At 36.1% G+C, this 12,692-nt stretch overlaps 1 protein-coding gene and 1 long non-coding RNA gene across 2 annotated transcripts in view; one reads left to right on the top strand and one right to left on the bottom strand.

Annotated features, from left to right (window-relative positions):
- The window catches only part of LOC149119548 (uncharacterized), a 117,749-nt gene that overhangs the window by 16,055 nt on the left and 89,002 nt on the right, over window positions 1–12,692 (top strand). The window lies entirely within an intron of this gene.
- Window positions 1,219–12,692, bottom strand: part of PTCHD1 (patched domain containing 1) — a 178,460-nt gene continuing 166,986 nt past the window's right edge. The window contains exon 3 of the mRNA XM_089324457.1: window positions 1,219–3,155. Within this exon, the coding sequence (XP_089180583.1) occupies window positions 3,112–3,155 (44 nt within the window). The 3' untranslated portion in view covers window positions 1,219–3,111. The remainder of the gene's footprint in view (window positions 3,156–12,692) is intronic.

Here is a 12,692-nt window from a genome sequence, read left to right as displayed (position 1 = left end):
TAGCATGCGTTATAGCTTTTGTGAAGCAAGATACAGCCTTCTGTCCTGGTTTACACTTATAGTGTTAAGGGATTTTCCTCTAATCTTACAGTACCCTTTGATTAACAAAAGACCTCATATACTAGAACACATCAATGTTTCAATATAATCAGTTTTAACAGCTAAAACCTAAAATGCATGCTAAATTTGAAGGCATAATCAATTGAAAACCAAGCTCTATTTTGTATAGGAAAATGAAGAAATTAAATATGTAAAAGCCTATGTAGCTTTAGGCATCAATAAAAAGTTTCATAGTAACATCTTTCTAATAATAGAACTCATTAAAATTTTAATTCAACTGAACATGATCCCTGGAAATAAATATCTTAATATGCATTCAGTCACAAATTATCAGATCTGTAGTACACTTTAATTTCAGTGCTATGGACTCTAACTGGTTTAGCGGGTCAGATGTGGGCCTACATATCTGAGTTTCGTGAAAATATTTCTATAATGAAAAATATGAAAAACTAAAATAAATGAAATTAATATTTTTATATAAAACCTTGGACGCCATAGGCTACTTTATTCTATTTTTTTTCACATTTTTCTTGTATATTCAGAATCACACACAAGTTACCTTTTTTTGGCATTGTTAACTTTTTTAAACTTTTATTTAATAAATATAAATTTCCAAAGTACAGCTTTTGGATTACAATGGCTTCTCCCCCCCATACCTTCGCTCCCACCCACAACCCTCCCATCTCCTGCTCCCTTTTCCATTCCATTCACATCAAGATTCATTTTCAATTATCTTTATATACAGAAGATCAATTTAGTATATATTAAGTAAAGATTTCAACAGTTTACACCTACACAGAAACACAAAGTGTAAAGTACTAATTGAGTACTAGTTATAGCATTACTTCACATTGAACAACACATTAAGGACAGAGATCCTGCATGAGGAATAAGTGCACAGTGACTCCTGTTGTTGACCTAACAAATTGACACTCTTGTTTATGGTGTCAATAATCACCCTAGGCTCTTGTCATGAGTTGCCAAGGCTATGGAAGCATTTTGAGTTCGCCAACTCTGATCTTATTTAGACAAAGTCATAGTCAAAGTGGAAGTTCTCTCCTCCCTTCAGAGAAAGGTACCTCCTTCTTTGATGACCTGTTCTTTCCATTGGGATCTCACTTGCAGAGATCTTTCATTTAAGGTTTTATTTTATTTTATTTTATTTTTGCCAGAGTATTTTGGCTTTCCATGCCTGAAATAGTCTCATGGGCTCTTCAGCCAGATCCGAATGCCTTAAGGGCTAATTCTGAGGCCAGAGTGCTGTTTAGGGCAGCTGCCATTCTATGAGTCTGCTGTGTATCTCGCTTCCCATGTTGGATCGTTCTCTCCCTTGTTTATTCTACCAGTTAGTATTAGCAGACACATTAGTCTCATTTATGTGATCCCTTTGACTCTTAGACCTATCATTATGATCAATTGTGAACTGAAATTGATCACTTGAACTAGTGAGATGGCATTGGTACATGCCACCTTGATGGGATTGAATTAGAATCCCCTGGCACGTTTCTAACTCTACCATTTGGGGCAAGTCAGCTTGAGCATGTCCCAAATTATATATCTCCTCCCTCTCTTATTCCCACTCTTATATTTAACAGGGATCACTTTTCAGTTAAATTTAAACACCTAAGAATAATTGTGTGTTAATTACAGAGTTCAACCAATAGTATTCAGTAGGACCAAAAAAATACTAGAAGGGATAAAGTATTAAATTGTTTGTCAACAGTCGGGTCAAGGGCTGATCAAGTCACTGTTTCTCATAGCCAGTCCCAAAGGGACAAATATCATATGTTCTGCCTAATGAGTGACAACTGATTGAGCACCAAAAAGGAAACCTGTTGGAAGTGAAATGGACACAAGTTACCTTTATAGTTTAATTTACTATATGGAAATCATTTGGGTCTTATATTTTCATTTAAATTTTGAACTGAGGTTATAGTATTATAAAAAATTTTAAATCTATTCATGTATTATTTTAGCATACCAAGTTGAAATACATAGGTCAAACCAGATTTATATATTTATTCTTTTTTGCCACTTTATTCTTTCAAGGCTCAGAAACATGTTTTTATGTGTCAACATATATCTGTTGAGCATTAGCTATTTTTAGGCTCTGTTCTACATATTGGCAATTGAGCAGTGAATAAAACAATGTCTCTGCTATCATGTAAGTTCCTGTGATGAAGTGATTGTAGCATTAGATTGAAAGGAGTTAGTAAATGATGAGCCTTCTCATGCATGGCACGTTTCCCTCCTACTTGTCTCCTTAACAAATGGCTTTGGCTGTGATATGGTGCAATAAGAATGTCTTAATTTGGGTTTCTCCAGAAGGAGACTTCAAGGTAAGGACTCAAGTACAAGTAGTTTATCTGGAGGATAAGGTGGGAGGGTAGAGAAGAGAGACAGGAAAGAGAAGGCAGCCAAAAAAGTCACTGCTATAAAGGATTGTATGTAATCTCATGAGGCAAGTCTGGGAAACAGCCTCCCTCCAAAGGGGCAAGAGAGTTGGGGCGTTTATTTGCTATCTCCCATTAGTCATTGGTTGAGAGCTTCTGGGGGCAGGGTCGATGCTAAGTCTGGCCTGCTGTGTGAGTAGCAAGGTGGGCTTCACTGGCCTAGGAGAGGCCACAGGGACAGGCATGTAGGTTTTGTAGGTTTGAAATTAGGTGGCGTGTACAGAGTTGGTAAGGATTGAAGTAAGAGGATATGGGTTGGTGTGGCAGATGTTGATGCAGGGTTATCTTCCCACTAAATGAAAGTGCTGCTGGTATTTCAGAATTGAACTGATATGGCGGAAAAGGAGCTGAAGTTATTCTAAGAGTTTGTTAAAAGTGTAATAAAGTAGAAAGACGTGGCACAGTGGATTAACTTTAGGAGTAGAATTTTCTCACATTGCTTGGTAAGATATATTAAGCTTGATAAGAGATAGTGCTTTCTGGGTAAACAGTAGATGGTGCTGTTCTCTAAGCAGAAGAAAATCTACAACTAGATTTAGATGCTGATCTATTATTACAGTTTTGCACATAATGTTGAAAACAGTTCGGCTTCAATCAATCAAAAAGTATTTATTGAACACTCATTAAGTGCCGGAGTTGGGCCTGAAATAGAAAGGAAAATAATATTAAGATTAAAAACAGCAAAGCACAAAACTCAAGTAGAAGTTATCCAGTTAAAACAACATAGATTTTTCCTTTCTTTAGAGAACTTTTAAAGAATTTATGTAGCATAAGATTTTTTAGATCAGAAACAGCATTTACTCTGTTTTTACTGTATTATTTCATGAATGTTATATATTCAGTTACTGATTAGTTATATTTGCTATTTAACTTTATAAGATAATTTAAAACATGTTTTCTGTAAAATAAATTTTCATATCCTTGTCAAGTATACTTTCCTTATGTACCTTTCCCTATTAAATCTCACTTTATTTATTTAATTATTTCATTACTCAAATCTTCTGGTATTTCCCTGAGTAACTCTAGGGAGTCCTTATAGTAGTGCTTACACTGTAATTTGCATAACAGGTACCAGGGGATCTAGTTGAGTTGGTGGGCCTGAGAGTCTGTGTTTCTAACAAGTCCCAAATAATGCTGATGCTACTGCTCCACAGACCACAGACCATACTCTGAGTAGATTTTCACTTGTAGATATGGTAATTTAATAAATTTCACCATGGCTAGAAGCTTGTTTTAATTTGGACTTCTTGTGGGAAAATTATTTTTTTCCTTTGTGATCTTTCCCTTTATATTCAACCTCCTTTACCCCCTTTGCCATCATGTTCTTATAATTAACTATATATTATCGATAGTAGTCATTCAATAGATGTAGATGATGAATAAGAGAACAAATTGTTTCCCCACAACACGTGGAGCATTTGGGCAATTTTCATTTGTCCTTTCAGAGCCATTCTGCTCTGATATTCACCCTGCTCTGCTGACCTATATGAATCTCATCAAAGTGCTCCTTTTCCCTCTTACTTCCAGGTTAGTTCTGCTCATGAAAGTCCCTGCAGAAGGTCAGAGAAGTGGGGAGGAGAGGGAGAGGGAGTGAGAGAAAGGGAAAAGAACAAGATCAGGTATTTATTCCCTGGCTTCCTCCCTGTGAAGTCACCTTGGACTGAAAATGTTTATTGAAGGTCACTGCTCTTATGAAGATGTCATACATCTCTCCCCTGTTGGCTTCTAGAAATGATTCTCTTCCCTCCTGCCTTTGAGCTTAGGGATTGTTAACTGCTCCTGTGTTTTTAAAAGTGGGCTACTTATGGTTCCTCTAAATCTTGCCTGTACCCCTTAACAGAGCTTTTTAAAAAATAGGTTCTGCTTAAGTTAACCTATTTGAATGTGCCAAATGGTTGGGCCCTTGACCAAGACACTTTATCTCTGATTTTGAAAATATAAATAGATAAAATTTTCTCAAAGTGTAGGAAGACATGAAATGACAACTTCTCATTTTCCTGGTTGAGAACACTTAAAATCTATTCTCTTAGCAATTTTTAAGAATATGATGACATTGTTACCAGCTATAGCCACTGAGTTGTGTGATAGATATTTTGAATTTATTCCTCCTGTAATGCATATGTTAGTTTGACTTAGCTATCTCACTATATATGTGTTTTGAAGTAACATGTTAAATGCAATAAATATATCCAATTTGCAAAGTTGTTAGATAAATCACTCAGGAAATATTGAAAATTATTTTAAAGAAAACCCAGAACTTGAGGTAAATAGAAAAAACTTGATTTTGACAAATGTTTAATTGCTTTCCAATTCCAAGTTCATATCAGCATTATATGACATTATCAAGTCTGTTGGGGCAGTGACTGAAATTTGGCTTATGTTTTCCATTACCTCTGTGGCATTTGCAATGTCCCAACAAATTCTTCTTTTTTTTTTTTTTTTTTCTGGTCCATGTGGTTAGGAGTACAAATTAGATGTAGCTGATCAGGGTCTTCTGGATTGTTAGTAAATGTTTCCCAGACTGCTGGTATATATCCTCATTGCAATTGATGATGACAGAAAAAAGAGATAATAAATTTAACTTACTTTGAAAAACAAGAGTAGTGATTGTCTCTGATTCATTCGTTCATCTGAACAGACTGGCTGCGCTACTCTCTCATCTGAGTCCATTTAATACTTGTGCATATATATATGAGATTTAAGGATATTCTACAAAAATTGTACCAGAAAAAAGAGCTTTTTGTGGTCTGATTGTAAGAGATTTCATTTTGTATGAAATGTACCCGTCATCCTACTTAATTTGCACCTATTTAAATGTCAAAAAATGATTCGTCTTGAATTTGACCTGGAATATTCCAGGATAATACAGTTTTCAGTTTTTAATGTGGCAGGGATTTTCTTCTTGGTTATATTGACTCCTTCTCCATTAGAGTCTAACACTTGAGGCTGCAAACTCATTCTTCTCCTAAATAAATGGTCACGGTGTTTACCAGGATTTTATTACTAAGGCAGAGACCTCATCATTGAGATTTTTTTTTTAATGGGGAAATTTCATGGCTTGTTTTCAAGGTTATTACTCAGAGCAGGAAATATGTAACAAGGCTTTATTTTTATTTTATAGTTATTGTCCAAATATAAGCCAACATAGCAGTTTCAATTGCTCAAATGATTATGGATAGCAGGGATTTTTTCATTGGAGATAATTAGGAAATCTAGTTGGAATGTTTACAAAATTAAGCAGCCACTTCTTGCTCACTAATTTATTTCTTCTCTACTTTAGTCTTTCATTCATCCTTTATTGGGTGATTGAAAACAAACACTAACTGTATAGATAGGAACACTAGATAATGTTTGCTCATGCAGCTCATCTTAGATGAGTAGCTCATACAGACAAATAATTTATAATTTATTGTAACAATGATAAGAATATTAGGTACATGATATAAGGGTAGGAGAGCCTAATTTAACTGTGGGGAGAAGGATTGGTAAACAAGTTGACATATGAGTGAGTTTTGAAGCTTAAATAGAACATGAGAAATGGCAGGTAGTAAGGAGCCAAATTATAAAAGGTTTTATACAGCCTGTTAAGGCAGTTTGTTTTTATCCTGTACACAATGGTTAGCTTCTAGAAGATTTTGCCCAAAGAAGAGATGTTATCAGTGTTACATCTTAGAAAGACCTTTTTTGGCAAGGATATAGAAGCAAGGGGTAGAATTGTGTGTATATATTGCTGAAAGTAGGGAAAGCAAATAGGAGCTATGGTAAGAGCTCACCCAAGAGCTAAAAATGGCCTGAAGTAAGGTTGAAAGAGTGAGAATGAAGAGAAAGAGTTGGATTCAGGAGATGCTTAGGTGGTTAAATTAGAAAGACCTGATGCCTGGAAAATACTGCTAAAATATGTAATAAACAAAAAAGCATATGTTGGGGAAATGGATGGGGAGAGAGAATGAGTTTGTGTTGGGATGCTTTGAAGTGTGGTACTCCAACAAATAGCTAGACTGTGATAACCCTGGAGATCAGAAAGTAAGTCTGCAATAGAGAAATATGTTTGGAAACCAGGGAGTAGTTAAAACAGAGGAATAGGTGGGGTTTTTGTAGAGCTCTCCAATCTGTTTTTCTGTCTCTATACTTTTCTTTTATGCAGCATTCTGGTGTGGTATAATGGGTTAAGCCACTGCCTTAGACACTGTCATCCCATATTATATACCTGAGAAAGTAGTGAAAGTTGGCCCAAGTATTTGGACCCCTGCCAGCCCACATGAGAGATTCAAATAGAGTTCCAGATTCCTGGCTTCAAACTGTCCCAGCCCCACCCTTTGCAGCCATTTGGGGAGTGAACCAGTGGATGGAAAATCTGTGTCTCTCTTTCTCTAACTGCCTTTCAAGTAAATAAATCTCAAAAGGAAAAAAAAAAGAATGAGAAGAAAATAGAATATCAGAATCCAAGGAAAAAGAGGGTTTTAAGAAAGTAAAACTGACTCGCTCAACGACATAGGTGCACTTATTGTAAAGCTAGAAGAAAACAGAGGAGAAAACCTTGACATTGATCTCGGCAATGATTTCTTATATTTGACACCAAAATGCATGCACACAAAACCAAAACTTAGACCATAAGACTACATCGAACTAACATGCTTCTGCACAGCAAAGACACAATCAATAGAGTGGAAAGGCAGCCTACAGAATGAGAGGAAATGTTTGCCAATCACTTATCTGATAGTGGGTTAATAGCCAAAAAATAAGAAACTCCCATAACTCAATAGCAATAAAAACCAAAATCCCAATTAAAAATGAACAAAAGCCTTGAGTAGGCATTTCTCTAAAGAAGATGTGCAAATAATCATCAGGTATATGAAAATACAGTCAACATAACTAACAATTGGGGAAATGCAAATTAAAATCACAATAAAAATACCACCTCACAGCTCTTAGGATAGCTATAATCTAAAAAATGGAGTGTTCACAAGGATGTGGAGAAATTAAAACATTTATGTTTTATTGGTGAGAATGTAAAATATTGCGACCACTATGGAGAGCGGTGTGGAGGTTCTTCCAAAAGTTAAGAACAGAATTACAACATGATCCAGCAATCCCACTGCTGGATATAGGTACAAAAGAATTGAAATCAGGATCTCAAAGTGATGCATGGATGCCTTTGTTCTTTGCAGCATAATTCATGATAGCCAAGATATGCAAACAACCTACATTTCTATTATTTCTGGATCCATAAGTATGGACAATATGTTACAGAATAATGGAACATTATTCAGTCTTTAAAAATAAGGAAATTCTGCCACATGTGGCAACATGGATGAACCTCTAGGACACACTGCTAAGTAAAATGCAATAGTCACAGAAGCACAAATACTATAGGATTCTACATAAATGTGGTATCTAGAGTAGTTAAATTAGTGGAGTCATAAAATAGAATGATGGCTGCCAGGGCCTGGGAGGAGGGAAAAATGGGAAGGTGTTGTGTTAGGTTTCAATTATGCAAAATAAGTATGTTCTAGATACACTGTAAACATAGTGCCTATAGTTAAAAAATTGAGTTGTGTACTTAATGTTTTATTAAGAGGGTAGATTTTGTGTGTATTCTTACAACAAGAAAAACAAAACCACAAAAGGGGTGAAAAATCTTTTGGAGGTAATAGATGTGTTTACTACCTTGAATATAGTGGTACTGTTGTACATACATTCCTAATGCTAAATTAATCAAATTGTATAAATTAAATATGTGTGGGTTTTTATGCATCCATAAAGCTGTTAAAAAGAAGAGAGAACCCTTTTAATTTTTAAAAACATATGTGGTGATAATCATACTTAATCAGGGGTCTAATACTGGCACAGAACATGCATGACTCTGAAGTTATAAATAATTGATAAAGACCCATAAGCATGTGAAATCGTTGTCATGGACTACTTTGTCAAAACCTTATGTCTTTGATAGGCTTATTTTCACTTCATTTTGATCAAGTCTTGCTATTTTTAATACCTGCAAGAAGTACTTTGAACATGTGTTTAAAATTATTTTCTTCAGATTCTGCCTGATCATTGTTTCTTTTATTATGAATTTTTCCTCTCTGGAAAAAATAAGGGTGGACAGCTTGCTTTTCTAGAAGCAGAATGATAGACTCCAACTACTGAGAGTGGTATTAGAATTCAGGGTCCAAACATGGATATGAAAGTAAAGGTCCTTTTATCTACACTGTGACTAACATTTGGTTAGTCAGTTTGCAAAAACTGCTGCATGAGAGCCTGAGAGTGCCACACTCAGGCTCCCTGCTGCTCCTAGTTTTGCTGCTATTAATCAGACTTACAGAATTCTTCGGCAATAGAGGTGTCAAGTTATGCTGTACATGGATTAGCAAGGAGAATAAAAGATGGGTCATCTCTGAAGAGCTTCACAGAAATGTTACGGTGAATGCTAAGGAAACATGTACACATTTATCTATATTTATGCCCAATTCACTCTTTTGATGGCAAACTGAGAAAGTGGGGGTCCTTTTCTTGGTGGCTTGGGGGAGTTTTTAAGAGGCCTGTCCTTGAGTTATATGCCTAGTGGGTAAGAAGACTTGTGAGTGTGTAGCTGTTAAAGCAAGCATGTGGTGAGGTCAGGGGAATTGGTAGGAAGCACTGAGACCACGGTCAACAGTGAAAACATACAAGGTTGGGTGGTCCTTGTTAAGATGAGATTCAAACGAAATAATGTCTGCCTCAGGTCAGCAGGCAGTGGCTAAATGGTTAAAAACCATGTGTATCCCACTAAGGAAGTTATCTGCTATTATAAATGGGAATGGGAATGCCATCTGAAATCTGTCCCAGTGTTACCATTCAGTTCTTCTGCATGACTATTTTTTTAGTCGGATGTATTGCACTATAATTTACGTACATAAAATTCATTCTTTTTTAGTATACAATTCTATGAGATTTTGCAAATTCATGCAGTCATGTGACAAGCATCATAATAAAGCTGTAGAGTTGTTTAATTATGTCACACAGCAATTTTATTGTGGTCATTTGTAGTAAAATAATTTTCCCTATCCTAGCTTCTGGGAGCCATTGGGCTTTTTCTGTTCCTAAAATTTTACTGTTTTGTATAACTGGTGTGGAAAACAGTTTGGCAGTTTCTTCTAAAGTTAAATACATACTTTTCATATGACTCAGCAATCCTACTGTTAAGCATTTATCCTCAAGAAATAATTTTGTCCACCTGAAAACCTGTATATGAATGTTTATAGCAGCACTATTTATAATCATTCTAAATGAAAAACAGTTCAGATGCCTTGCAATAGGTGAATGAATTAATAAAATATGGTATATCCATAAACCAGAATATTACTCAGCAATTACAGGAAACTAAGTATTGATACTTGCAACAACATGAATGAATCTCAAATGCATTATGCTAAGTGAGAGAAGGCTACATATTGTTCGAGCATGATACATAATGGCTATATTATTTTGCACTCCTTCCAGTGATATATGAGAATTTCAATTGCTCCAAAACCTTGGCAATTCTTGGCAGTTAGTTTATTTTAACCATTATAATATATTTGTAATGCTATCTCAATGCAGTAATTTTAATTTGTTTTTTTCCTAATAATGAAGAACATTAAGCATGTTTTCATGTATTTATTAGCTATCCATGTATCTTCTTTGGTAAAGTGTTTTTCAAATAATTTACATATTTTATTATTTTTAAATTAGCTTTAGATATATGTATATTTCTGATACAAGTCTTTTATCAGATATATATTTACAAATATTTTGTACCATTCTGTGGTTTATCGGTTTATAAACTATTGGTTTATTACCTTAGTGCCTTCTGCAGAGTAGAAATTTTAAATTTTGAGGAAGTGTAATTTATCTTTTTTTTCAATTATATATTCTGTGTTTGGAAACCTGTAGGACTCATATCTTCTAGAATATTTATAGTTTTAGGTTTTACATTTAAGTTTATGATCCACTGTGAGTTAGTTTTTTTTAATGGTGTGAATAGCAAGTTAAGATTCTCTCTCTCTCTCTCCCCTTCCTTCTTTATCTCCCCTCCCTCCCTCCGTCCCTCCCTCCTTTCCTCCCTCCCTTTCATTATAGAATCCAAATAATCAATTTTCCAACATCATTTCTTGAATAGACTATTTTTTCCTCTATTGAATTTCATTTGCACTTTTATTGGAAATCAATTGACCCTATGTAGGTCTATTTTTAGACTCTGTATTCTGTTCCACTGATGTATGTGCCTAACTTTTTGCCAGTAGCATACTGTCTTGATTACTTTATTTATGAGAAGTCAGGTAATCAGGGAATGTGAGTTGTTCAGTGTTGTTCTTTCTCAAAATGATTTTTGCTATTCTGATTCCTTTCCTTTTTCATATATATTTTAGACTTGACTTGTTGACTTTTATTGAGATTACATTGAATCTCAATAATTACTATTACTGGGCATAATTACTATATTAACAATGTTGACCTTTGTTATTTGTTAAAACTGTGTACCCTTCCATGTATTCTGTGTCAACTTTGATTTCTATTATCATGATGGAATAGATTTTATCATAAATATCTTCACTTATTTTGCTAGATTTATACCAAAGTATTTTATGGTTTATTTGTTGATATTGAAGGCACAGATATATATGTTTGTCAGCTGAGGTTGGTAGTGATATTTCAGGGTTGCTCTGTGGTCAATGTTGTGGTTGTCTGCATTGGTACTGAAGATTGTTGGGGTCTATGGTGGCAATGGCTACTAAGATCTTCCTAAATTTCCTTTGGTGGTTCTAGTGACTGATGAATGGTGTCTGTTGGGTGACCATGAAGCCAAAACCTGAAGCCTGAGTTGATATGGAGGACTATAGTTCTGGCACTTGGGGAAGTAATGGCAATGGTGCATGGGGCAGATATCCCTACTCCTGCATTGGTAACCGTTTGCAAAGTGCAGGTGCTTGAGAAGTAACTGGGAAGCCAAGAGTTGGAGCCTTGGTATGTACAGAGTTAGAACAGTCCCAGGGTGAGGATGAGGCTTCATTCTCTATAGCAGCTGAGCCAGTGCCTAGAGCATGGGTATGTGCAGCAAAGACTTGGCTCTGAGACTCACAGTACGACCTAGATTATTGTGGCAATGGCTTTGTGCCGGAGATGTGGGCAGGTCTGCTATAGCCATAGGACTTGGATCTGGGATATGAGTAAGATAGCCACAGAGTTGGGATAGCTGGCAGCTCCTTTCCAGAAGCTGCTCAGGAGCAGCTGCTTCATGTATGCAGGAAGAGTGTGCAGCCTTTCCAACCCCTGTGGGGCTCTGCAGTGGGAATATCTGTCGGTTACCTCAATGACAAGAGATGCTGTTGTCCTCCATGGAACAGACTGCTGGGAACCATGGTGGTTTTGGCTGTGTGACTGATAGAAGTAGCCTCTGCCTATCTTCTTTGTTCCTAGCCATCTCTTTACATCTCAAGGTAGGCCATTCTCATAAGCAATTCTTTCTGTATGGTTGTGGTCTATTTTGTTTTGTTCTACTCAGTTGCTGTATTCTTTGATGGGCCCATGAGCCCTCTCTGGGCCAATTTAGTTTATGAATAGCTATCTGTTATTTTCAGGGGGAGGAGCAAAGAGGGAAGCTGATATATCCTCTTTTGCCATCTTGGTGATATCACCTGTAAATGGTGTTTTGAAAACTATTTTCCAATTGCTCATTTCTAGAGTATAGAAATACATTGATTTTTGTAATCCATGTTACTAACATGCCTGTTAGTTCTGGTAGCTTATTTGTAGATTCCTTCAGGTTTTCCACATAGACAGCCCTGTGTTTTGTAAACCTGTATGCTATGCTATTTATTCCTATTTTCTTGTCTGATAGCACTGACTAGGAATGTTAGTATTACATTGAGTAGGTGTAGAAAGAGTGCGCAGGTTTCACTTACTCCTGATTTTAGGTGGAAAGCATTCTGTTTCTCATTGAGCATTCTGGCTCCTGATCAAAATACCTCTGTGTGCTTTATCAAGCCTTTTCATAGGCACTTTCAAAGGGGTTACCTGGTCGGTTTCACAGGGACAGTTGCCCTTTCCACAGCATGCTTACTACATAGCCAGTGCACTGTGTTCTCTGGAGGAAGTTGCAGTAAGGACTCCTCAGGTCTCTCTGGCTGGCCGGGCTTTTACACATACTCTTATTTTCATTCC

This window comes from Oryctolagus cuniculus, chromosome X (assembly GCF_051225735.1).
Source record: "Oryctolagus cuniculus isolate XC-2025 breed Fujian yellow rabbit chromosome X, ASM5122573v1, whole genome shotgun sequence".
NCBI lineage: Eukaryota > Metazoa > Chordata > Mammalia > Lagomorpha > Leporidae > Oryctolagus > Oryctolagus cuniculus.
This window is presented reverse-complemented; position numbering and strand designations above follow the sequence as displayed.